Source organism: Crotalus tigris, unplaced genomic scaffold (assembly GCF_016545835.1).
Source record: "Crotalus tigris isolate CLP2741 ecotype Arizona unplaced genomic scaffold, ASM1654583v1 scf7180000024396.1518868, whole genome shotgun sequence".
In the NCBI taxonomy this organism is placed as follows: domain Eukaryota; kingdom Metazoa; phylum Chordata; class Lepidosauria; order Squamata; family Viperidae; genus Crotalus; species Crotalus tigris.
Window position 1 is genome coordinate 1,452,834 of NW_024100564.1, and position 26,476 is coordinate 1,479,309.

Below are 26,476 nucleotides of genomic sequence, written 5' to 3' on the forward strand. Positions count from 1 at the left end.
AATCTCAAGTAAGAATTTTTGCTGTTTCTGTCTGTAATTGGGCTCTGAACCATGAAAAAACAGGTTTTAAAATGCTACTAAAGCATTTGTTTCTTTTGCTGCAGCAGATGATAGGCAGCAGAAAAGACCTCTAGTGCTAAAATGATATTGTCACTGGGAGCTTTTTGGTGCAAGCAATTCCAGTTCAATGGTTTTCTTAATCCAATGGTTTCCTTACTTATTTGGAAGATCTAAATGGGGAAAGGAGCAAATGGTATTTTCCCAAATTGCACAGTGATGCCCACAGCCAGATGCTTTGCTCCTAGGAGCAACCACTACAACACACTAGTGATTGGGGGGGAAGGTAACACAAGCTGGGAATTGCATCCTACAAAATTTGGAGGCTATTGGTATAGAATTATGTGATAAAAGGGGAATAGATATATAATTATCTAATATCTGTTGCTCTCAAAACAAAGAGAAGGGGATGAGATAGGTTTGTATGAAGACAGAGTCTAATACCAGGATTGAATCAGAAGTAGCAAGCTTAATCAGAAATAAGTGATTTGCTGTTTAAGAAATCATATGATTCCAGGTCTCCTGGGAAACCCAGTGAAGAATACATATCAATTGGACTATGGCTAATGGGAACCTCTCATTTTATGATCTGTATGTATGTGTGTGTTTAAACTCCATATCATAGAAATGCATTAAGTCTTCAATGCCCTCCCTCCCAAGGAAAAAGTGCCCTAGGTAAATAATAATAATAGTAAAAATAATAATAACAACAACAATAACAACTTTATTGTCACTTTGAAAGTACACCAATTGGCATACATCAAAATGAAATTTCGTTGCATACAGCTCTCAAAGGGTCACCACCTCTGATATACACTCCTTGTTCGTGGCCAGCTCAAGTTACAGATCTTCCATGCTGGCATCCCTAAAATTTCTTATAACTTGAAAGAGAAATTGTAGTGGAAATACCGGTGAGCCTATAAGCTGAAGATTGGAGATCTCCAATCTCCTCTTCCAGATATCCTTTAAATCTTTATATACATGCCCTCACGTATCTTCCATGGGACACCTGACCGGATAACTGCTCCCTTAACTTAGGTCTATATGTATTTTTGTCAGAAGCACCTACAAAGCTAGCTGAAGGGTGCTTCTGGATTGATAGGATTTGCCAGTAACAACACTGTTGCCCAGATGTGTGAGAAAGATATAGGTGTCATACCGTATACTGCCTTTCTGATCATTAAAAAGTAAAAATGAGAACAAAACCCCAACAGCACCATCTGTTGTTCATCTAGCATTTTAAAATGTGGTTAGATATTTCAACCCCTTTATGGGAGAGAGACCAATCTCACAAGATATAAATGCAATCAAACTTTTATAAAAAGAAAAGACAAAAAGAGCTGTCATTTTAATAGCTCATTTTAACTTTAGATGTTAAATGCCAACATTCCCTATTGAAGAAGGTAAATTCAGTACCACAAGCAAATGATAAGACAAAACTACCTATAAATAGATAGAATGAAATTTAAAATTGTAAAGAGAAATTATTTACTCATGAGCAAAATACATGCATAAAAGGCTGAAATACAACTACTGAGTGCCCACACAGAATTAAAAGGTAGGAGCACTGAGTAAAGAACATTAACATTCTTTTTTTATATTTTTATTTTTAACCAACAAGACAAAACAGAACAAAGCAACACATAACACACATACACGCACAATATATACCTCCTTTTTTTTACAGCAATTACGTAACGGTAATCTAATATTTACATTTCCCCCTTATTCTTCTTTAAATATTTGTCCTTATAGCCCCATTATTTCTTATTTACATTTTTCTTCCTTCATGTGTACACATATTTTCACTTTTGACCTTTCCATATTTATTCTCCTCTATTATTTCTAGTCTTACTTCTTCCTCTGATGGTATATTCTCATTTTTCCAGCACTGTGCATATGCTATTCTTGCTGCCGTTATTATATGTAAAATTAAGTACCATATTTCTTTACTATATTTTCTATTTAAAATACCCAACAAAAAGATCTCTGGTTTCCAGTCTACAGGTTGGTCTATTATTTCTTGGATCCATTTTCTTATTGTAGACCAGTATTTTTTTGCAACTGGGCATGTCCACCATAGATGATAATATGTTCCATGCACTTTTTTACATTTCCAACACGTTGGCGAGTTATTCTGGAACATCTTGGCAAGCTTTGCAGGTGGAAGATGACATCTATAAAACACTTTCAACTGGTTTTCCTTAAATGCTGCCGATATAGTCAATTTTATATTTATTTCCCATATTTTTTCCCATTTCTCCAATTCTATATTATACCCGAAATTTTTTGCCCATCTAATCATTGTGTCTTTGACAACCTCGTCTTCCATTTTATATCTCAATAGGTATTTATATAAATTGCTAATTAATTTTATTTCTGTTCCATGTATAATTTTATCCAATTCTTGTGGCTCTTTTTGAATTTCATATAATTTTTTGTCCTCTGTATATTTAGATTGAATTTGTGTAAATGTCCACCAATCAATCTCTCTGCCAATGTCTTGTTCCAATTCTTGTTTTGTTTTCAAATTTCCCTGTTCATTTACTAATTCCTTGTATCTAATTATCTTATTTATATCCAATAGATTTGGGTATTTCAAAGCTTCTGTAGGGGATAACCACATTGGAATTCTTGTATAATGTTTTTGTTTTATTTTTTCCCAAGTCTGTAGCAATGCATTCCTAACTATGTGTCTTTGAAAATATCTGTGTATTTCATGTTTTTCGTCCCATAGGAATGCATGCCACCCTGCTTGCAAATCATGTCCTTCTATTGTTAAGACTCTGGTATTTTTCAAATCCATCCAATCTTTTAGCCAAGTTAAGCTTGATGCTTGGTAGTATATTTCCCACTCTGGTAACGCCAATCCCCCTTTATCTTTCGTGTCTTGCAAGAGTTTTAATTTAATCCTGGGTTTTTTCCTTTGCCATATAAATTTAGTGATCAATTTATTTAATTCTTGAAAGAATGTTTTCCCTAATTTTATTGGAATAACCTGGAACAGAAATAATATTTTTGGCAATACATTCATTTTGACCGTAGCGTTCCTCCCTAAAAATGAAATTTGCAAATTTTCCCAATTTTCTAAATCTTTTTTTATCTGGTGTAGTATTTTATCATAATTGTCCTCCTTAATCGAGGAGCATTTCGCTGTAAGCCAGATCCCTAAGTATTTTATTTTCTTGGTTATACTTATCTTTGTTTTATCTTCCAATTCCCTTTCTTGTGCCTTTGTAAGATTTTTTGTTATTAATTTGGATTTATTCCTATTAATCTTAAGTCCGGCTACCTCACCTAATTCTTCTATTTTTTTTAATCAATTTAAAGCCGGTTTCTAATGGATCTTCCAAAATAAATACCAAGCCATCAGCAAAGGCCTGGACTTTATATTCTTCCTTTTTAATTTTTAAACCCTTTATTTTTTGGTCCTCTCTGATTTTTGTAAGAAGTATTTCTAATGATAAAATAAATAGAAGAGGAGAAAGTGGGCATCCTTGTCTTACTCCTTTGGTTAAATCAATTTTTTCTGTCATTTCCTCATTTATAATTACCCTAGCTGTTTGTTTAGTATATATTTTCTCAACCATCTTTCCAAATTTATTCCATTTTATAATGGAATATTATAAAACACAAGATTAACCTGACAACACAAAAAGAAATGGCACAGAAAATCAGGATGGCAAAACAAAATTACTTTGAAAACGCGAATAAAACTGGTCGATGGTTGGCTTATAAAATAAAAAAAGAAAAAGGCAAAAGAACAATATACCAACTACAAGATGAAAGTGGAACAGTACAATATAGATGGGAAGAAAAAAAGAAAATAATACAAAATTTCTTTTCAAAGCTATACCATCAGGAAGATATACCAGATGATAAAGACAAACAATATATTGAGGCAGCAAAAATGGGTAAAATTACTGAAGAACAAAAGGAAATGTTGAATAGACCAATAACTGCAATAGAATTAGAAATAGCATTGAAAAAACAAAAAAAAAAAATCACCAGGCCCAGATGGAATTCCGGTCGAGTTTTATAAAAATACACAAGAGTCACTACAATGGATAATGTTGGAGATGTACAATGAGGTGTTGGAAGAGGCGAAGATACCAACAACTTGGACTGAAGCAATTATCACTCTCATTCCTAAGGAAGACTCAGACCTACAACAAATTCAAAATTATAGACCGATTTCTTTACTGAATACAGATTATAAGACATTTACAACAATAATAGCAGAAAGGATAAAGAAAATTTTGAATAATTATATTCACCCAGATCAAAATGGATTTTTACCAGGACGACAAATAAAAAATAGTATGAGGATAATACTGAATACTTTAGAATTTTACGAAGTTCATCCTGAAAGACAAGCTACGCTGGTTTTTCTTGATGCCCAGAAGGCATTTGATAATTTGAATTGGAATTTTATTATAACACAATTGTACTATATGGATTTTGGGAACATTAACATTCTAATACAAATTCTTTTCAAGACTTACAGTATAAATTATTCTTCAGAATTAGGACTGTTAAATCTGTTACACTGCTTCAATTTTCTTGGATTTCCTTTTTTCTGAATATTCTAAAATTTAATTTAGGGCAGGGGCCCCCAACCCCCAGTCTGTGGACCAGTACTGGGCCACAGCATGCCAGCAACCGGTTCACACAAACAAGCAAAGCCCCTTCTGTAGGATGCAGGCAGCACACGAAACCACACATCCTCTGGTCCACGGAAAAATCTCTCTCCATGGAACTGGCCTCAGTGCCCCAAAGGTTGGGGGCCTCTGATTTAGGGGAAACCCTGTTAATTCCTGCTTTTCTTGGCCACAATCTAGTGATTTATGTGTTGGTGTTAAAATGCTTCAATTTTATATTCTAGAGTTGGGGTATCTTTCTGTGTACATGAGAGCCATCTCATTGGAAATGTTAAATTTGTATTGTGAATAATTGTCTACAGCTTGCAATCTTGCCAGGAAGCTGCCATTCACTACCAAGATATGTCTATATAATAAAAGATTATAATGCTGTATCAGATTTTTCATGTCCCTAGACTGTTTATGTACATTCAAAACATGGCAAGATGTTTTACTTTCTGATTGTATTGGCTGAGATAGATGAAATCAAGACATTTGCAAGATATGTAGGATTTTATGTACTACTAAGCAAATAAGAAATTGCTGTTCTGAAAGAATTTAATAATAATAATCCTAATTTTTTCTTTCCTGGTGTTCCAATATGTTATATTTATTATATACGCTATCCCGTTTGCCACTGATTTAATGTAGGAAATATGTCATTAATCTCTGCAGTAACCTAAATGATGTGAAGGATGACAGAAGTCCATGCATTCAAGGACCACTTCTGAAATGGTCAAATCATCTATAACATAACCAACAAACTTGGCAAGGATTACTACAACTGTGATTTTATTTGTTAAGATAATTTATTTAATATGGAGAAGAAGATGGAAGGATGGAAGAAAAGTCCCCCTTCTCAAATATTTACTATCCCAACTTAGATTATGAGTCAAACTTCTTTTGTTTGTATTGTTACAGAGCTGGTGACAAAGATGGGTGTTCCATTTTCCATGAAAGTTCCAGTCTTTCAAATGCTTGTAAGATTATAAAATGTTTCTTGGGGGACTGGAATGTTCATGGTTTGCTTCATTTCAAAACAGAACAAAACATTCCAAGCCAAATTTAAGCCAGAAACAGCTCAACCTTTATATCTTTCTGTTTCTCTTATACAGTCATGATTATGTTTGTGTGATGGAGCAATGCTGACATTCTCATCTCAATGTTTTCCAGTTTGAAACTTTTACTTATCATAGTATATTCACTTGATCCTGCAAAACTTCCTTCATCTAATATTCAGGACAATGTAACGTTTATCCAAAATAACCAAGCAGTTTTAACTCACATGGATATAGATTCTCTTTGTTTGAATTAATGTTACTATGTACTATACAAAGCAAATTTGAAATGTTTCTGTGTGCGTTATTATTTTTCTTGTTTTGCATTTGTAACAGTAGTATTTTAAAAATGCAGATGCAATGAAAGCATGCTGTCTCTAGGCGCGTGCAATCGGTTTAATAGTATTCTTGCTTGCTCATTTGTGGACTAGCAGTTACAAACACTAATTCTGGTATCAAGAAGAGTCATATAAATATTTTCTCCCCAGACTTAGGATAAAATGAATAGCAGATGCTAGTAAAAAATCTCTTATATAATGGCACAGAGCAGTGTTCAGAGTTTAAAAAATAACTACAGAATTCTATACCCAAGCTATAAATATTTGCCACTATTGCAAAACTACAGAATAGATATGCAGATTAAAACTATTCCATTCAGGGTACACCTGCTGGATATACTAAATCCCCTTGGACTTACCACTGCAAATCAAAGCTAGTTGAGTTGCCTATGTGCAAGTCTATTATATTCTTTTCATACGTCCACATGCCATATGTTACTATTATTTTATATCCAAATTCTGGATTTTTAACAAGGGATCCAACATTCTGTGAAATTTAAGTACAGATATGATCTTTATGTAAAGGTCCACAGTAATGTCAGGGCACTCTGATCTAACTATGCCCCATAAAATTTGATAGAGGAAAACATCTGGGTTTGGTATGTATTGCTTTTCTATTTTCAGTGAACAATCATTTTTTTATAGTCAAAAGCTTTTGAATGAAATTAATCTCCTATATTACGAGTTAGAGTGACCTGAGTTTTCTCTCTTGGGCAAATGCTTTTTCTGCCTCTGCTAACCTTAAAGGGCAAGAAGAACTACTTGCCAGGAATATTTATGGATGTCACAGGCTTCTATTTCTCAACCACACGCTTACTCTAATCCTCATAAATTGAGGCTGCCTGAAATTTACGCTTAGCCAAACCTCTGGACTTTCAGACCAAGTGGATTGAGATTTATGTTTTTTCTCATGCCAATTTAGACTTAACACAAATAATTATAATTCCATTAATCTCCCCCGTGGCATGTCAAATCCAATCGCACTAGGAAACTGTACTTCCATGCTATCACTATACTGACTATGAGCTGATCCATGTATTCCTTGAGCACATTATGAAGCACTGCTTTTCTCTCTTCTGGACTTTGCATTGCAAAACCAGTGGCAATATCATGGTTACCAGGGGCACTGTCTAGAATGCACAAAAGATTGGAATGACTTGCTTTCTCTCTTACAGAATAGTGCCATGATTCTCCCCAAGACTACAGGCCACTTGGAGGACCAGCTTAATTGTTCATACACTATGAAGGTTTATTTTTGTCTGATTCTTAATATAAACTATAATATATCATAGGGAACTAGGGGATTAGCCATTTTGGATCTAATTCTCACTAACAGAGATGAAATGATAGAAGGTGTTGAAGCCATAGGAACCTTGGGAGGAAGTGATCATGCAATATTGGAATTCAACATTATGGAAGCACAAGCAATAGAACACAGTCAAACTAGAGTCTTGGACTTCAAGAGAGCTAATTTCAATAAACTTAGAGAGGGCTTGGAAAGGATTCCATGGATGAGAATCCTCAAGGGGAAAACAACTCAAGAAGCTTGGGAAATTTTGAAAAATGAGATAATAAAAGCCCAGTCTAGCACAATACCAACAAAGAGGAAAAACAACAACTCTCAAAAGAAACCAGAACTCTCTGACAAATTGAAAGATAAAAAGGACAAGTATAGAGAGCATTAAGAAGGGCACATAACTAAGTCAGAATATCAGAAAATAGCTTGAGCCTGCAAAGATGAAGTGAGGAAAGCCAAGGCTCAAAATGAACTAAGGCTTGCGACCAAAGTCAAAAATAACAAAAAAAGCTTCTTGCAACATGTAAAAAACAAGAAAAAAGTGAAGGAAATGATTGGTCCATTAGTGGGTGAAAGTGGCAAGAAGGTGACAAGCAACAGGGAGAAAGCAGAACTATTTAACTCATTTTTTTGCATTTGTCTTTACACAAAGAGAAAAAAACAACCTATCAAAAATAGTGCCATAAAAAACAGAATAGAAACACAAGTTAAGATAGGCAAGAAAATAGTAAGTGAGCACCTGTCCAGTCTAGATGAATTCAAATCGCCAGGACCAGATGGATTACACCCCAAAGTTCTCAAGGAACTGGCAGATGTGATCTCAGAACCACTGAACTATATTTTTCAAAGATTATGGAGCACTGGGGAACTACCGGAGGACTGGAAAAGAGCTGGTGTAGTTCCCATCTTCAAAAAAGGGGAAAAAATGGACCCAGGAAATTACAGACCTATCAGCCTGACCTCAATACCTGGGAAGATCCTGAAAAAGATAATCAAACAACGAATCAGCGAACACCTAGAGGCAAACAAAGTCATTACTAAAAGCCAACCTGGTTGTGTCAAAAACATCATGCCAGACAAATCTTATTGCATTCTTTGACCAAGTGACAAAATTAGTGGATCAGAGGAATGCTGTGGATATAATTTACTTGGACTTCAGTAAGGCATTTGATAAAGTAGATCACAACCTACTACTTGACAAGATAGAAAACTGTGGAGTAGACAGCATCACCACCAGATGGATCCATAGCATCACCAGCAGATGGATTCATCACCACCAGAAGGCTGACCGGCCATACTCAGCATATGGTCCTCAATGGAACCACATCTACATGGAGGGAAGTGTTCAGTGGGGTGCCCCAGGGCTCTGTTCTGGGCCCAGTGCTCTTCAACATCTTCATCAATGATTTGGATGCGGAGATAGATGGGGAACTCATCAAATTTGCAGATGACACCAAGCTGGCAGGAATAGCCAACGCTCCAGAAGACAGGCTTAAGATACAGAAGTCTGGACAGACTTGAACACTGGGCACTATCTAATAAAATGAAAGTCAATGGTGAAAAAAAGCAAGGTTCTACATTTAGGCAAGAAAAACCAAATGTACAGGTATAGTATAGGGGGTACCTTGCTCAATAGTAGTAACTGTGAGAGGGACCTTGGAGTCCTAATGGACAATCACTTAAATATGAGCCAGCAATGTGCTGCAGCTGCCAAAAAGGCCAACACAGTGCTAGGCTGCATTAACAGAGAGATAGAATCAAGATCACGTGAAGTGTTAATACCACTTTACAATGCCTTGGTAAGGCCACACTTGGAATACTGCATCCAGTTTTGGTCACCGCGATGTAAAAAACATGTTGAGACTCTAGAAAGAGTACAGAGAAAAGCAACAAAGATGATTAGGATACTGGAGGCTAAAATATACAAGGAACGGTTGCTGGAATTGGGTATGTCTAGTTTAATGAAGAGAAGGACGAGTGGGGAACATGATACCAGCGTTCCAATATCTCAGGGGTTGCCACAACGAAGAGGAAGTCAAGCTATTTTCCAAAGCCCCTGAAGGCAGGAGAAGAAGCAATGGGTGGAAACTAATCAAGGAGAGAAGCCACCTAGAACTAAGGAGAAACTTCCTGACAGTTGGAACAATTAACTAGTGGAACAACCTGCCTCCAGAAGCGGTGAATGCTCCAACACTGGAAGTTTTTAAGAAGAGACTGGACAGCCGAAATGATATAGGGTTTCCTGCCTGAGCAGGGGGTTGGACTAGATCAAGGCTTTTCAACCAGTGGTACGGGTACCACCTGTGGTACATTGGCACCTGGCAGGTGGTATGCAACCATCCTAGAAAAGTGGTAGCAGGGGAGGGTAATGAGCTGAACCGGTGGCAGCACCGCACAAGCCTGAGCGAGAGATGGCTGGAGGTGCAGGGCTGTCAGGGCTCAGCGAAAGCACCAGGATCAGCGCCAGGCTCCAGCTGGAGCTCGGTGCTGATCCTTGTGCTTCTGCTGAGCCCTGAAGAAGCACCAATCAGCTGGAAAGCAGCACTGATCCTGGCGCTTCTGCGGAGACCAGAAGAAGTGTCGATCAGCTGGAATGTTGCAGCATCTCCAGGGTCTTCTGATTTACATTCAGATGCTTGGCAACTGATTCATATTTATGATGGTCACAGTGTCCCAGGGTCATGTGAAGTGACCAAAACCTGCTGCAACCACCCAGCAGATGGGGGGGGGAATAAAAACCAAACACCCCCCACCCCACCCCCGCTGCCAATCCTCAACAGAAACGCTCACAACAATGGAAACCTCGGACAGGAGGAAAAGAGCTGCTGGGCGGGCGGGCAGGTGTCTTCCTCGGCTGTGGCTAGGGAGGCACTTTTTTCAGTGCCATTGTAACTTCAAACAGTCACTTAGCGAACTGTTGTAAGTCAAGGACTACCTGTATTTCATCATTTTCCTTTTTTTTTTTTTTGATCATCAAGTTTTTGACACCTTGCTAGGTGACTGGTGGTACTCGGATATTGCCATATCCTAAAAGTGGTACAATGGGTGAAAAGGTGGAAAAGCCCTGGACTAGATGACCTTCAAGGACCCTTCCAACTTTTTTATATTATTATTGTTGTTGTTGTTGTTGTTATTATTATTATTATATTTGCAAAGGGAACATTATTTTCCTTTATAATTCTTTCTTTACTCCAATCCAATGATTTCAAACTTTTAAGATATGTGGATTTCTGGCATGTTGACTGGGAATTCTGGGACTTGAAATCCACACATCTTAAAGTTGCCAAGTTTGAAAAACACTGTTCTAGCCCATCAAGTCAGCTTTGTAAGCCTCAGTCAAAGTAGGTGAGCATTGATCTGGTTGCCTCAACAATAGGAATGCTTCCCTTTTTCTCTCAATGTTCATTACTCCAGCAAAGCCTCCCACTCTCTTTTTCCAATCATGGCCAAACAAAGGGATATTTTTTTAGTAAACAGAAATAAACAAGACAGGGCATTGCATGCCAAAACAACTAGACACAAACAAAGATAGTTTTTCCCCCATGCCATCATTCTGCTAAATACCTAATTCCCACAGCACTGCCTTATGCCTAAGGTTATCTAACCATGTAGTAAGGATGTATTGCTATTATCCTTCTCATCTTCTCATCTTTTTCATCTTCTTATTTTTCCTACTACCTCCATGGTGGCGAACCAATGGCACGCGTGCCACAGGTGGCATGCAGAGCCCTCTCTGTGGGCATGCATGCTGTCGCCCCAGGCTTAGGAGTTCAGCTGGGTTTTATAAAACCTTTTCACTTTAGGCCTCCGCCGTTGTGTACAAAAAAAAAAAGATTCAATCAATCAATCATGGGGGGGGAAAAGATCTCACAAAGTTGGAATTGATTGATTGAACTTTTTAGTCCCACCCAGCCTGCCATTACCACTGCAGCCACATCCACCCAATGGGCAACTCCCACCCGGCACCCGACAATATGTAATTGGGTTTTGGGTTGCAGTTTGGGCACTCGGTCTCTAAAAGGTTCACCATCACTGTACTACCTTCTCCTATTAGTATCTTATGATTTATCACTTGATGTTTATATCTTATGATTTATGATTGTATCTTATGATTTATGATCTATGACCTATCCACTTTGTATGTATACTGACAGCTTATGCAGTGGAGACAAATTCCTTGTGTGTCCAATCACACTTGGCCAATAAAGAATATTCCTATTCCTATTACTGCAAAGATATACTGCATCATTCCAGTCAGGATAAGAAATGTGATCTGAAGGCATAATGAGGCATATTAAAGAACATTTTGACCCAGCTATGTTTCTCCCTCTTCTTGGTGATGTCGGCATGATGTCACTGTGCTGAACTTTCTCCCCTCCCTGCCAATTCTTTGGATTTTGAAGACTAAGAAAAATATCAGCCACAGAGAAAAGTGTGTGATGTCTGTGGCTTCATTTCTTTGAAAAAGGTTCTGTGTCAGGACAATAAGAAAATAGTTTAACTGATAAATAGGCATTTTGTGATCCTTGCAGCCATTTTTGTCAATTAATTTATGATCTGCTCAAAATGGCATAAATACCTAGGAACCCCAAATTGGTATCTTTGGCTTCTTTAGGCCATAGTGAAAGTTTTCAGTGAGTAGTATTTTTGATGATCTCAACAGGAGTACAATAAATCCTGGAGTTTTAAATAGAATGAGCTTGAAGATTGGTTAATTCAGATAGCCCATAGGTATTTATGGCAGCCCATTATATATATATATATATATATATATATATATAACATATGGACATGTTCTCTTTCATACCCATATCCAAATTTCTCAGATTTTGAATGTATTCCTTCTACATTCATTATTATTTTAAAAACTTCTTGACCTTCAGTGTTCAGTTTACAGCTCCTCTTCAAACAAAAAGGGGGGAAAAAGCCTGTTTGATGTTCAGAATTTAAACCTCTCCTTTCTCTCTGCAGACACCTGCATAATAATCAGATCCAGCACTTGGGAATACATGGTTTTGAAGGACTCCATAATCTGGAAACTCTGTGAGTTGCTGGGTTTTCTTTGTGCTTTTATTACTTTTATACAGGGTTTTATGTTTCCTATGCTATTTATTTATTTTTAAATAATTGTTTGATTATGTGCCATCAAGTTAGCACTGATTCATGGAAACTACATACATTTTCTCCAGGACAATATCTGAGCCCAGCCTTGTCCTTCAGATATTCCATAAGGATATCCATCACTACAGTAATTGAGTCTATTAATTTTGCTGGTTGTCTTGCTCTTTATTCTTCTTTCCATCTTTCCCAGAGTTGCAGATTTGTCAGGGAAGATAATGTGTCCAAAATTTGATAATTTATGTCTTGAGTGAGAACCCTGGATTAATTTGTTCTCTGATGCATATTTGTGTTTTTTCCTGATAGTCTCAGAAATCATTTCCAACAAAGCATAAAAGTATCAATAATACTTCCTACCCTGTTTCTTCAAAGTCCAATTTTCACTTCCACAGAGTATCATATGGAAAATCATTGCTTGCATGATTCTGATCCTTGTAGGAATAAATACGTCACAGCACCATAGCATCTGAACATCCATTCCAAGGCCTTCATGGCTCTCTATCAAATGTTAGTCTGCAGCATATTTCTTGACTGGTTCCTTTATTCATGCAAAATCTTTATACAAAACAGGAAGCCACAATTTAATGAAACACAGCAAAACAGACTGATTCTAGGTTGGGAAATGAGTTAAACATAACTATACACTCTCTCCTTACGTTGTTCAATGTTGAATATAAAAGAGAGGCTGAATTGAAAGAAAATGAGCATGGTTTTAAATTGCAAACCTAACAGAAAATTGGGGGGGGAGAGAGATGTCAATGGGCTTGAAACTCTTATGACTGTCATCTGTCTGTTAACATAATAACACTTCAAAACTGAACAGAATAGGATACATCTGGAGTGGCAGGAGAAGCTGGTAAAAGAAAGAGAGGATTTTTAAAAAGAGCCAAATCTAGCCAAATCTTGGCAGAGAAAAACCATCCAGAAAAAAATTCCCCCATGGATCCCTATGGTATAGGCAGCTGGGCACCCATCCAGAATATTGCCAGCCATTCCAGTCTAAACTCACTCCCTCTTCCTGTCGCATGACCCAGGGTGGAGCTGCAATTAAGGGGTTGGAAAGAATTCCAGACATGTTCTGCAGGCTTTGCATATTTCTTTACTATAGCTACCTAACAGTTTTATCATCAGGAGGTTAATAAAGCTGCTTGCTTTTATTAAATCTCATATAATACAATAATTTCATTTTGAGTACTTCCAGAAAGTACAAAATTTTGTACCTTATCTGGTTATGAACTCCTGTGGAGCAAATTACACTGCCATCATATAGAACTTTGAAGGACATCTCAGGAGCCATAGAATCTTATTTTCCCCATCAAGGATGGAAAAGGAGGTCTGCATCTGAAGAGAAAGAGATGCCCCATCTTGAATATTCTCAACCTGCAGAAGAGTCTATCATCCTATCTCCATCAACATCAGAATGTCAACTTGAGGACAGGTAACAGTGGAATGGACTGTAGCTTTCCCTAGAGATGTTGGGAAAGCCCATGAAGCTACAGGATCTGCAGTCACCCTGGACTTCAAAAAAATATCCTGATCCACTCCAGGCCTAGAATTGTTTTAAACATTTCAAAGAGAGGGAATGCATCAAAACAAATGTCCAAGGAGTGGAAAGGAGGGAATGTGGAAATGCCACACTTTTCATTCTTCCTTCCTGCTAGACTTGTCCAAGTTAATCCATCAGAGGATCTAGCATTGGAATTCTTTCTTCGGGGATTATTGTACTAATCCCTGCAGTAAAGTCATTCATTTTAAGGCATACTTGTTACATTCAACCTGAAAGTATATGCTTTGGCTTTGTTTCTTTAAAAAAAAAAAAAACGGGGTTGTGTCCTAATAAGTTATAGAAGGAAGCAGATGCTGGAAGGTAAAGCAGTAGTGCCAGATTGCAATGAGGTCCCTCTCCCACCAGGCATTGCTCTTGTGCAACTATATGGCAAGGTATTTCCCCTATTGCAATCCTTGCCACCAAACCATCTTCTTTCATACGAGACAACAGGAAGAAAGAAGGGAACCTCCATACCTTTTCTCTTTCATGTGGTTTGGCACCTTTTCTCTGGAAGTCATTAGGGAGCCTAGCCAGTTCATCTAGGGAAAGAAGACAATACATGCAAAGAAGAAAGTGCATTGCCCAAGGGTATAATGGTCACAGAGCTAAGCTTTATTCTGGGAAGTTGATTGATTTAAATATGTTTTTGAAATTACCTGCCACAATTTCTACCAAAATTGACATTAAATCACAGAGTTGAAGCTATCAGGTGAAATGGTGCGGAAACAACAAAGCAGAGAAAGAAAGAAACCAAATCTATGGGTGTAGTAATGATAATCATGTGGCATGCAGAAAATGAGAAATAGGTGTTCCAGGAACAGAAGAACATCTGTTAAAAGAAATGGAAGAGAGAACTCTAAAACTACCAAGAAGAGAAAATTTGAGCAAAAAAAAGCATTAAAAATTAAAACAGCAAATAAGAAACAACAGATGGGGAAACTGCCCTTCAACTGATTATAAATTGGTGTACAAATATATTGAAACAGCTGCACTTCTAAATACACAATTCTCTACAGAAAGAAAAGAACATAGGAAGTTGCTCCCTTTTACAGAGTCAGAACATTAATCCATTAGACAAGGGTTGCTGACAAAATTGGTAAACTACAGAGATTTACCAGCTGCAATCTGGAGAGTGCAGAGATTGAATCTGGAATCTTCTGCATATCAGACATTGTTCTAGCTGCTCTATCAAAAAGCTATAGTCCCTCACAATAATATCTACTATTTTTTGCACATGAACACCCTAAAGTAACTGCTTTAGAAAAAGTGAAAAACATTGTGCAGTGTTTTTTTATTAATTGCCTGCTCACATTTTATAACAATGGGTGTATAAACTCTAATCCACTATTTTAAATTGCAGTTCAGACAGTATGTTATCTTCTTCTCCTTCATTGAGTTCTCAATAAGGCAGAGAAATAAGACAGAATGAATAGGCCATCAGTTTTTAACTTAAGGAAGATCTATTCCAGACTGTTCCAACCTGGTACCATGCCAGGCAGCTAGTGTATCATAAGTCTTGAAGTTTAATACATCGGAAGAGAGAGAAAATAGGAAAGCCTATTTTAACCAATTCTTCTAAAACCAAACATGTGATAACAGGTTGTACTTCCCATTAAGTCAGATACACATTGAAAAGCAATAATAATGTGGGTGCTGCCTTTCTCACTGAAAGCTAATAAAATTTCAGAATGATACAATAAAGCAAAATCCTTATGTATTCTGACAATCCCATTAAATTGATAATTTGATTTTAATTTTATTGCATGCCACAGGCAATAAAGGAAAGTTTCTTCTCTCTTTTATTACACGGAAATCTGATATCTTACAATTAAATGAATAGCTGAAAATCGTGACAGACCCAAAGGAAATATTTATTCATATCACACATAATTAAACTATGATATTATGTAGCTACCACAACATGTTACATTCACCAATATGAATGGCTTTTTAAGAAAAACTTTAAAAGCTCATGTCCATCAATGGGCAATAATCATATTGGCTATATTTATCCCAGCATCAGAAGCAAACTGTCTCCAAATGCTAAATGATGAAAAACAAGAACTGAAGACTATACCATGTTTCCCCGAAAGTAAGGCCTACCTTGAAAATAAGCCCTAGCTTGATTTTGGGGGGTGGGCCTAATTTAAGTCCTACTCCAAAAATAAGCTCTAGTTTGAGGGCGAGGCACAGATCTAAATATCAAGCTAGGCCGGGGGTAGGGGTATCTGCCCCACACACCCTGCACCCCTTTACCTTGCAGCCAGACCTCTCCTCGCTGGCCCACTTCTTCTATGGCATCTTCTGCAGCCAGGCCTGCATTTCTCAGTCACAGGCTTTTCCGGAAGGCCACTGCAGCTGAGGACCGAGCTAAGGATTCAATCCATAGCTCAGTTCTGCAAGACCTCTGCAGCCGAAGACCAAGCTATGGATTCAATCCATAGCTCGGTCCTCAGCTGCAGAGGCCTTCCGAAAAGGCCTGACTGCAAAATACAGGCCAGAATGCAGCTGCAGAATGAAGCTGCTCCTTCAGCCCCAGAAGAAGTAGACCTGCTGGGCGGGACTGTTGGTGCTAGAGGTGAGTAAGACATCCCCCTAAAATAAGACCTGGTGTCTCTTTTGGAGGCAAAAAAAATAAGACCCAGTCTTATTTTCGGGGAAACACCCTATTATTGTCCTCTTGGGCACTTCCTATAAGTGTCCGGTTCGGGGGCATTTGGCCTCATCAAAAGCGACATTTAAATTTATCTATTTATTTTCTACCCAGGAAAAAGCAAGGGTCTTTCTTGGATAATTGGAATACTTTAAACATGTGTATATATGTGGAACTTAATTCAACTATATTCCTATACATATTTATTTGTTTTTTTATAAGTCTCACTGAATATGGTATAATTTATTTCTTATTTAAAATCTATATAGCTATGTGGTTAGCATATAACATTATATGAATTGCTAAAGAAAATATGTTAACATTAAGAGAAGAACTTACAGTATAAATGTAAATTGGAGCTATTGGATTGTGAGGATCAGAAATAAGTAATGAATAGATATACTAAGTTTAACTCAGTTTAGAGACAATGGTAATTTCAAGATTTTTTGTAGAAACAAGAGAAATATTTTAGGAGAAACAAAAAACAAGGTAAATATCCTTGTAAGTAATTAAGAACTAGCAATATCAGGATAAGCAAACACGAGGAGCAAAAAAGTCAACTGAATCCAAGCATAAAATATATATCCTCCTCTGCTCCAGTCAGTAATACAAAATTTTCTGTAATCAGCATACATATTTATTTTTTTCATTTATTAAACATGTTTCTGTCCTGCTGCAATCAAACAAGATTCTCAGTGGTTTACATAGAATAAATACTATAATTAAAACATCCATGGTGCCATCTAAAAACTTGACAATCATAAATAAGAACAGTAACAGTAAGCAACATTAAGCAAAAGCCACAGAAATTACACAAAAGTAGACAACAGAAAATAAAGATGGCAAGAGGGGAAGGCCCTCCACAGCAACTTGGTTTTCAAGTTTTCAAAGAATCAATAAAGAAGGACATCTCAAGAGGGTGCCATTGCACAGTGCCCACTCTGTCACAGAGAATCAACCCTCTATGCTTCAGTGTGTGTGTGTGTGCGCACACACACATATTGCAGAAGTGAAGGATTTGTAGCAGCCTCTCCCAAACAGGTCTAACCTAGGGGGTCTTCAAACTTGGCCGTTTTATGACCTGTGGACTTCAACTCCCAGAATTCCTCAGCCAGTCCACAGGTCATAAAAGGGCCAAGTTTGAAGACCCCTGGTCTAACCAGATAGGGTGATACTGGCTAGAATAAGTGATCCTGCAAGATATCCAGGTGCCAAGCCGTAAATGGCTTTATAGCCAGCACCAGATTTTCTGCAGTACCTATTTGCAGAATCTTTAATTTATTATTCTGACCTCTCACTATACTCTTTGAGGCTTGTTTCACATAATCTTAATTTTTTTCTTGATTCTGAGTGCGTAATTGCAAACTTTTTTTAATGTGATGAAGATGATAAAAAGATGAGGAAGAGTAACAATATTGTGACTGTTTGTCACCCTCAAAATGCAAATATAGTTTTCCAATGTTTAATTGTATATATTTATTTTGAGTAAATCTTACATTGTAGGATTATTTGTACCATATTCTGAATATTGCATTCTTTGCATTGTGGACTTTCTTTGCAACTTCTTGTAATAAAAGCATACTACTAAATGTTGTCAAAATATCCTCAAGTAATTGCTATGGATATTTCCCCCACTTGAATCCAACCACAGCATCAATATGCTCAGGCAACATGTTTTTCCTGCAATATCCGCATGAATTTATTTATTGGTTTGTTTGTTTTATCAATTTATAAATTACTTCCACTCTGTGACGTACAATAAATTAAAAAATACATTAAAATAAAAGAGAAAAGAAAGCCAGTAAACTAGTAAACACTTTATCAGAAAACACTATAAATACAAAAAAAGTTAAAATATCTAATATCAAATTCTTTTGTAAAAGATTGTTCTTTATCTCATCCCTTGCCTTAAATTGTCTTTAAAGCAGTATTTTCCTCCTTATACTGACACTTTCCAAAATAGCTTAAATCTAAATAAAATCTGTTAGGCCAGTGATGGTGAACCTTTTAGAGACCGAGTGCCCAAACTGCAACCCAAAACCCACTTACGCATCGTCGGGTGCTGGGTGGGTGTGGCCCATTGGCTGGGTGTGGCCCATTGGCTGGGCGTGGCTGCGGTGGTAACGGCAGACTAGGTGGGACTAAAAACTTCAATCAATCAATTCCAACTTTGCAAGATCTTTTTTTTCTGGCGAGAAGTTGAAATTGACTGATTGATTGAACCTTTTTTTTTTTTGCACACGGCGGTGGAGGCCTAAAGCAAAAAGATTTTATAAAACCCAGCTGAAGGCCTAGGACTGGGGCGACGGTGCGCATGCCCACAGAGAGGGCTCGGAGTGCCGCCTCTGGCACCCGTGCCATAGGTTTGCCACCACTGTGTTAGGCTTTCGCAACCATTATTTTGGGAAAAAGTTAAGTGACTGCCCTAATTTGAAGCAGACCCATGTAATGAAAGTAGGATCAGTACTGGCAATGGGGACAAGCCAAACGTGATGCCTAAGTGGGAATGAGATGAATATTGTAATAATATGTGGGAATGCTCCCTAGGCAAAGATCAGGTAAGAGACGGCACAACCCGCAGCTGGATAATGGGCAGAAAAAGTTGGCAGAAGGAACCCTCCCTAGTTTCTCAAAATGTAAAGAAGATGACAAGTGAATTGTGCTTTCAGATTTTCCAAATTTTGTTAATAAAGGTAAAGCTTTATTAACAAAAAGTAGAATTAGCTTATCTGGTTGTGTTTCCTGTCTAGCCTACCTGGTAAGACTGACAGAAATGTCCCTGTGCCAGCATGTTTCTAAGGAAACCCATGAGATTCTCCTATAATACTCATAAATCCAAAACATCATTAACCATTGTAGGACATAGCTTGAACATCAAGAGAAGTACTTTGGATTCACTGCTTTTAAAACTCTTCCATTTCTCTTTGAGCTCATCGAATCAAAGCTCTTGCCTATGATATGAAATGAAAAGAGCATTTAAAACTACTAACAAAATGAAGTGCATCTATCCCATGCAGTATACAAAATTAGGCTTGAGAAATGGCAGACCCTCTACTGCTTCCACCCCACCCCACCTAGGATTGCTGTTCAAATGAGACACACACCAACATACCTGAGAATCAAATGTATAATAGGTTTGTCATGGGTTGGTTATGTCTTCTATTACAATTATGGTGTTAGCATTATGTGATTTGGCGCTATTACACAAATAAGCTGTGGAGAGAACTGGCTATGAAGACAAAGAGTACATTTTGTTTTTGAACAATTAATCTATTTCTAAAAAGTTGCATACTTGAGGTATTTCATGCCTGGAGCCCTGGCAATCTTCATGTGTGCAGTTTGAAGACCCATTTACGTAAGCATTCCTAAAGCAAATACTGAAATAGAAAAGTGGGTGGTATGGGAGGATTCCCTACTGATTTCTTGATCAGGATTTTTATTGCTTAAGAATTGACTTTTGGTTGGAGCCAGAGGTATCATATATGCAAGGCTTTTGCCAGGAAGCCTCCAGCAAGATGCTTTCTGGGAGGAGCCATACAGATGTCTCGATTCTCCTACTCCCAATTATTTCTCTCCCCATTTTCAGCATCTTTGTTTTTGTCTCTTCCTCCTTTCGTTCTTTCCACATTTACAGCAACATCTCACATTTTACTTTTCTTTCCTTTAACTTTCAAAATTATTTTAATCTATAAGAGCAGAGAAAAAGAAAGGGAAAGAACAATACCTGTGTTGATTTTGTCAGAGGTAAAATAATTGTGAAGTTATGAATTTGTGGGGGCTTTGGATTTTAAAGCCCAAGCCTGACCAGTCTTAGCAGCACTATAGGTGGTTAACATTCTCCCAATCTCTGCTTACCTTCTGTACCTCTGGAACAGAAAATATACTGTATGACCATGTGTATATTCATAAATGTTGTTTGTCTACAAATGAAGCGTGGGTTATTGTCCACTTGTGCCTAAAATACCCTGTCTGTTTGTATTTTAATGAGATGAATGCAATATTGCTGCTGAGACAGTGTTTTGGCATAAGGGAAAAATTCTGGAGGTACAGATATTTGAGTTAAAAACAGAAATCTGCCAAAGAAAGAATGGCATCTTGGGCAAAACAAGGAAGACTAGATGGGGTAGAATTTTCAAAAGCAAAAACCCCTTTGTAAAACAGATATAGAAGTCATTAAAAATTGATTCAGCTCTGAAATTCCCCAGCCTGTGCCATTTCTCCAATTTTTCAAAGAATTGGCTGTTTGGATCAAGTAATCCACTGAAGTTATAATCCAAGCTTTGAACAGGCTTTCCACAAGTCATAACTTTGGGCACTGAAGTGCCAGATGTTGAATGTGAATCCAGTTGTTTTTTAGTAGCTTGTGACCTTAGATATAAATGATTTATATGTGAGAAACTTAATTGCTGTATCCCAAAGGTGCTTTTTCAAAAGGCAACTGGACTTTCTTGTTTTCCTTTGAAAACTTTTCACTTCTCATCCAAGAAGCTTCTTCAGCTCTGACTGAACAATGGGGAATGGAAGAATTTGTATTCCTTGCAGAGAGCTGGTCATTCACATTCCTTTAGGGCAGGGGTGTCAAACTGCCGGCCTGCGGGCTGGATGCATCATGCCAAAACCGCACCCATCCCATTCCCGGCAATGGCAAAAAAGTTGCGATATGTCGCAACACGTCATGTGACATTGTGAGTTTGACACTCCTACTTTAGAGAGTCATTGAGGCCACTTGGAGGTTTATCTGTGTCCTCAGGACAAATGGGTTGTAGATTGGAGATACTGTAGATTATGTCTTATCTCTCCCGCTCTGTTTGACATAGATGGCCTCTTTGACCCCTCTTCCAAACCAGTGGGCCTCTCTGTCCAAAAGTGGACTTTGCTGTCTTCAAAAGAGTGGCCTTTGTCTTTTAAATGAGATGGACTGCTGAATCTTGTCCTAATGGATTTGTTTTCCTATGTTGCACCATGCATTTATGAAGTAGTTGTTTTGTTTAACCAATATACAGATCTGCACATGTCTCACTGCATTGTACTGCATATACCATGTTGCTCAGTTTGTGCCTGGGTGTTTTATCCTTGGGATGGACAAGCTTCTGCCTTGTATATTCTTGGGTTTAAAGTGTGCACATATGTTGTGGTGGCTGAAGATCCCTGAGCTTTTCAGATAAAAGAATGCAAATAACCAGCTGTCTGCAAGGAATATAAATCATTCCATTCCCCACTATCCAGTCAGAGCTAAACAAGTTTCTTGGATAAGAAACGAAACATCTTCAGAGAAAAACAAGGAATCCAGTTGCCTTTTGAAAAAGCACCTTTGGGACAACCATGACCTGGATGACTGAGAATCTCCATAGACATTAATTACTGTATAGCTCACAGGATCACATTTGTTATAGAACCATTTATATTACTAATATTATTTCATATACATATACACTATGGTTGCTAATAGAAACCTGTTGTTGAACATGATTTTGAGATGTTATCTTAAATGAGCTATTCTGTCAGTTGAACTATTCTTCCCTAACTTGGAGGATCCAAGATACTTTGGATTCCAGCTCCCATAACCTCTATCCTGCATGCTGAATGGGGAGTGCATAAATTGATTTCTAATATATCTATGAAACATCAGAGTGATATGTGATGAATTTGGACCAACTCTTAGCTGCCTTCATGTAGTAATGTCATTAATGTGCATGAAAAATAATAACTGGTACCTGAAACTGAAAAGGCTTGCTGAACAGTTATAGTTTCCTGCCATTTTGAGCTGGGAAGCAGATAAACTCTAAAACAGATATTAAAAAAAACATTATTTCATTACAAAACTCAATCCCATCTACATGTAATTTGGCTCCTTTCACTTTATGACTCTCGTCCTCACAGAAAGGTGAACTGTGTCCTTTTCTTATTGATTGGCTGCCCATTCATAGCTGAAGTGAATTATAATTTCATCGATTATTGTATGAAATTGGTCATGAGAAGAAGTAGGTGCTCTTATCCTGAAAAAACTTTGGAGCTGGAGTTATTCTTGAGAAAATTCTGAAATGTGGACTAAGACAACTCAAGCACATGGGAATTATGCTTTCCTTCTTGCTTGCTTCTTATTCAGTTCTATGGTACTGTATCTTTCCAAACAAGGATCCCTTGCTTCCCAATCCCAGAGATAGAATGACTTTATGTTTCTGAAAGGAAGCAAGAGTAATATTTAGAAATAAAGCTTTTGTTTTGTAATAATTCTAAACCAAATTATTGGTTTTTGTTACCTTTGTTCCTAATTCATTTATTCGATAATAAATATAATAAATAAATCATAAACTAAGGTCATGGCATCCAGTTCCATCACTTCCTGGCAAACAGAAGGGGAAGAAATGGAAGCAGTGACCGATATTATTTTCTTCAGCTCCAAGATTATTGCAGATGGCGACTGCATGAAATTAAAAGACACTTGCTCCTTGGGAGGGAAGCTATGGCAAACGTAGAGAAGCATATTAAAAAGCAGAGACATCACCTTGCCGACAAAGGTTTTTATAGTCAAAACTGGCATGCTGTGGTCCATGGAGTTGCAAAGAGTTGGACATGATTTAGCAACTGAACAACAACAACATGATGTAGGAGATGACCAGGCTGAGCCCGAGGGAAGAGTCAAGTATGACACCAGTCTAAGTATCTTCACACCCATAAGAGCTCTAAGTCCAGCCCACCTTGAATTCCATTAACATCTACAGCCAATTTGTTTTGACTGTTAGTAGTTCAAATTCTTGTAGACAGGGTTAGTGTGCAATAAATTTGTATTCATTTGAACTGCCTTGACTCTAATTTCCTGCGCTTGACATATTAATAGCTATGAACTCTCACCAGTAATAAATGAACTTAAAATTGCCTTCACTATTCACATAGAAATATTCAAGATTTCATACAATCATTCTGGGCTTTTCTGTCACAACAAAAAACACTAAAAAAGGACAACAGGAAATAATATAAAATGAATTGAGTTCTATGATCCATGCAAAACTACTCTGCATATATAATTCTGTCATTTCATCCCATATAATTAATTTCAAAGTTGTTTTCTGGATAACTATAACTCTGCGTGTTTTTTCTTGCATTCAGAGGTTTCTTTTAGAGTCTTGCATCTGTATAGTGAAGGACCCCCCAAGAGAGTCCGGCTCCCTGAGGTTTACTTTCAACCTGTTAAATAAATTCAACCAAAACTGAAAACACGTGGAATTCAGGAGCTTCCTTAGCTGAGAACAAACACTCCAAGGAAGTATTACAGAACAGAGCTTAGTGTGAGGGAACGCCTGGAGAAACAGACAGAGGAGACAACTTTGATCCTGTGAAATGATACTAACACCTTTTGGGGAGCAGTGTAGGTTTGTTAAAGATCTGAGTCAAATGTGAAGAGATAGAACCAGCCCCATTTAATCAAAGCTGCAATAGTTGTCTTGTAGGGAAATGGTTGATATTTACAGGACAGGATGCCATTATAGTCCACTGTAAAAAACCTATATCTCTTGTTCTAATGCAACAGCCAAAATAATATATATGCCTCTCAAATAGTTTGATTGTATGGCCTATTTCCCAGGTAAATCTTTCTGAATTGTGATCAGTGATATACAGTAAGCTCATACACCATTTGATTTCTTTCACTAGCAGGCAACACTAAGCAAAACAGGGGGCTTTGCCATATTTTGTTGAACAAAACCGATTAAGATGGATCCCTGCCTGGCTGGATTCTCTCCTAACAGTCCAGTATGATAAGCCAGAAATTGTGCCTGGGTTACAGTTATGACTTATTAGTAGAAAATACATCACTAAATTAAAATATGAATAGAGAATATTTCCACCCAATAATTCTTTGCCACTTTGAAACCAGTTCTAGACTTTTGTATTTGTATAACACTGAATATGTTCTGGAGCTGTAAATCAAACTCTTTCTTTGAAACTCCATGGCACATTGTTATCCTACAGTGTTTATAAGAACTCTGGCCTCTCCAAAGCTTTAGCCATTTAGCGGTTCTTTCAAGGAAAAAAAAAAGCCCTTTGCAATTCTCTTTCATAGCAGCTGTTTGATGTGTTTCATTTCATTTTACTTGTGTACAGCTTGACAAATGTGCACAATGTGTTGCAAGGAAGTCATGGGATACATGATATTCTTTTTATTTTTATTGTTGGTGGAATGGAGGTATGTCAAACAGTGTTTCTTGGCACTACAATCTTAATAAAAAGGAATGGATTGTCTTTAGACTACTTTTAAGGGACTGGGGAATGGAAATGGTGGTAGTATGAAGTCTTGATTAATATTTCTGTTGAAGTAGAAGTAGCCACTTACTCAATCACAGTAAGACAGAATTCTGACTTATCGTGATGTACAAATTCATCATCCCCTACCATCTGTACCATAGTTTACAAAGTCTTACAAAATCGAGTTTGATTTTTCTATAGTATTTCCCTCCATAAAGCTGATGTTCCCTTCTCAGTTTTGTTGTTTGTTGTTTACTCTAGGTATATAGTATTGTATTCTCTTATTGTTTGCAGTATTTGAAAGTTGAACATTTTTTTAAAAAAAGTTTTTATTAGTTTTTTTTCATACAGTTCAGTAGTACTTGTTCAACAAATGTGTATTATTTGTGAATACACAATTTAATTCCTAATCCTTTATTCTTTTCTCCAACCATTGATAAAATAAGTCCCAAGTTTGATAGTATTCTGTTTCTTCTTTTTCTTTCAACCTCAAAGTAAGTCTGTCCATTTCCGCATTCTAGTATTTTTTTAATTATTGCTTCCTCTGATGGTATTTCTTCATTTCTCCAATGTTGTGCAAATATGATTCTTGCCGCTGTTATCACATGTAGAATCAAATATATGCTTTGTTTTCAATCTTTTCTAGCATTATACCTAATAAGAAAACTTCAGATTTAAAATCTACATGTTTTCTCAACATCTTTTCTAGCCAAATATATCTCTTTGCTTTAACACATGTCCACCATAGGAAGTTGAAACATTTTATCACTCCCAAAAAGCATACACTTAATATTTCCAGCAAGACGCAGGAAAGCAGTCAAAACGTTTAGTAGCTTTAGGGGGAAAATAGCCAGCAGCACAAAAATAATGTTGTGTGAAAAAGTCTGGAAGTACTAGGGAACCCTTTTTTGGTCTGGGACAATCACAGAGTAACCATGACAGTTTAAATTCCTGGAAGAAACTTAGAACAGGACAAAAAAACAACAACAACAAATAGGTTCCAGGCCTAATGTCTGATCTCATGGCATCAGAAGGCTTATTAGCTGCAAATATGTGGTGTTCTATGGAAGAAGTGATTCCATTCCATGCAGTTTCATCTTGGCTTCCTATGCAGAACCACTAGCTTCTAATAGGCCAAATACTAAACTGAAGCTTTCGCCATCTTTTGCTCCTTTTTTGATTTCTTTTTTTTTATTTTCCCTTTTTCTGCCCCCTCACAAGTTTATTATTAGACTCTAGCTGTGTGTTGTTGGTTCAAGGTAATAACTCTAGCAGCCTAAACCAGCAATCATCATTTTGCTACTGCCAATTTACTTTTACTCTTAAATAAACACAGATTTGTGTTCTAAATATGAGTCGATGGAGGTTTTCCAGAGCAATAACAACTTAAGTTTGCATTTTACTTTTCCAGGAGAAAGGGAGAAATGTTAATAGATTCCAAATTTAAAAGATATACTAGGTGCAAAACCTAACTGGGCAGCTATAAATTTGCATAGTAGTTTATGATCATTCCTTTCGTATCCAT

General features: G+C 37.2%; 1 protein-coding gene across 3 annotated transcripts in view; it reads left to right on the top strand.

Annotated features, from left to right (window-relative positions):
- LGR6 (leucine rich repeat containing G protein-coupled receptor 6) overlaps positions 1-26,476 on the top strand; it is a 155,895-nt gene that overhangs the window by 99,078 nt on the left and 30,341 nt on the right. For 2 of the 3 annotated variants that reach the window (XM_039329384.1, XM_039329386.1), the window contains exon 6: positions 12,362-12,433. The exons of the other annotated variant lie outside the window; for it this stretch is intronic. In XM_039329384.1, the coding sequence (XP_039185318.1) occupies positions 12,362-12,433 (72 nt within the window). The remainder of the gene's footprint in view (positions 1-12,361; positions 12,434-26,476) is intronic. 3 annotated transcript variants of the gene reach the window in all.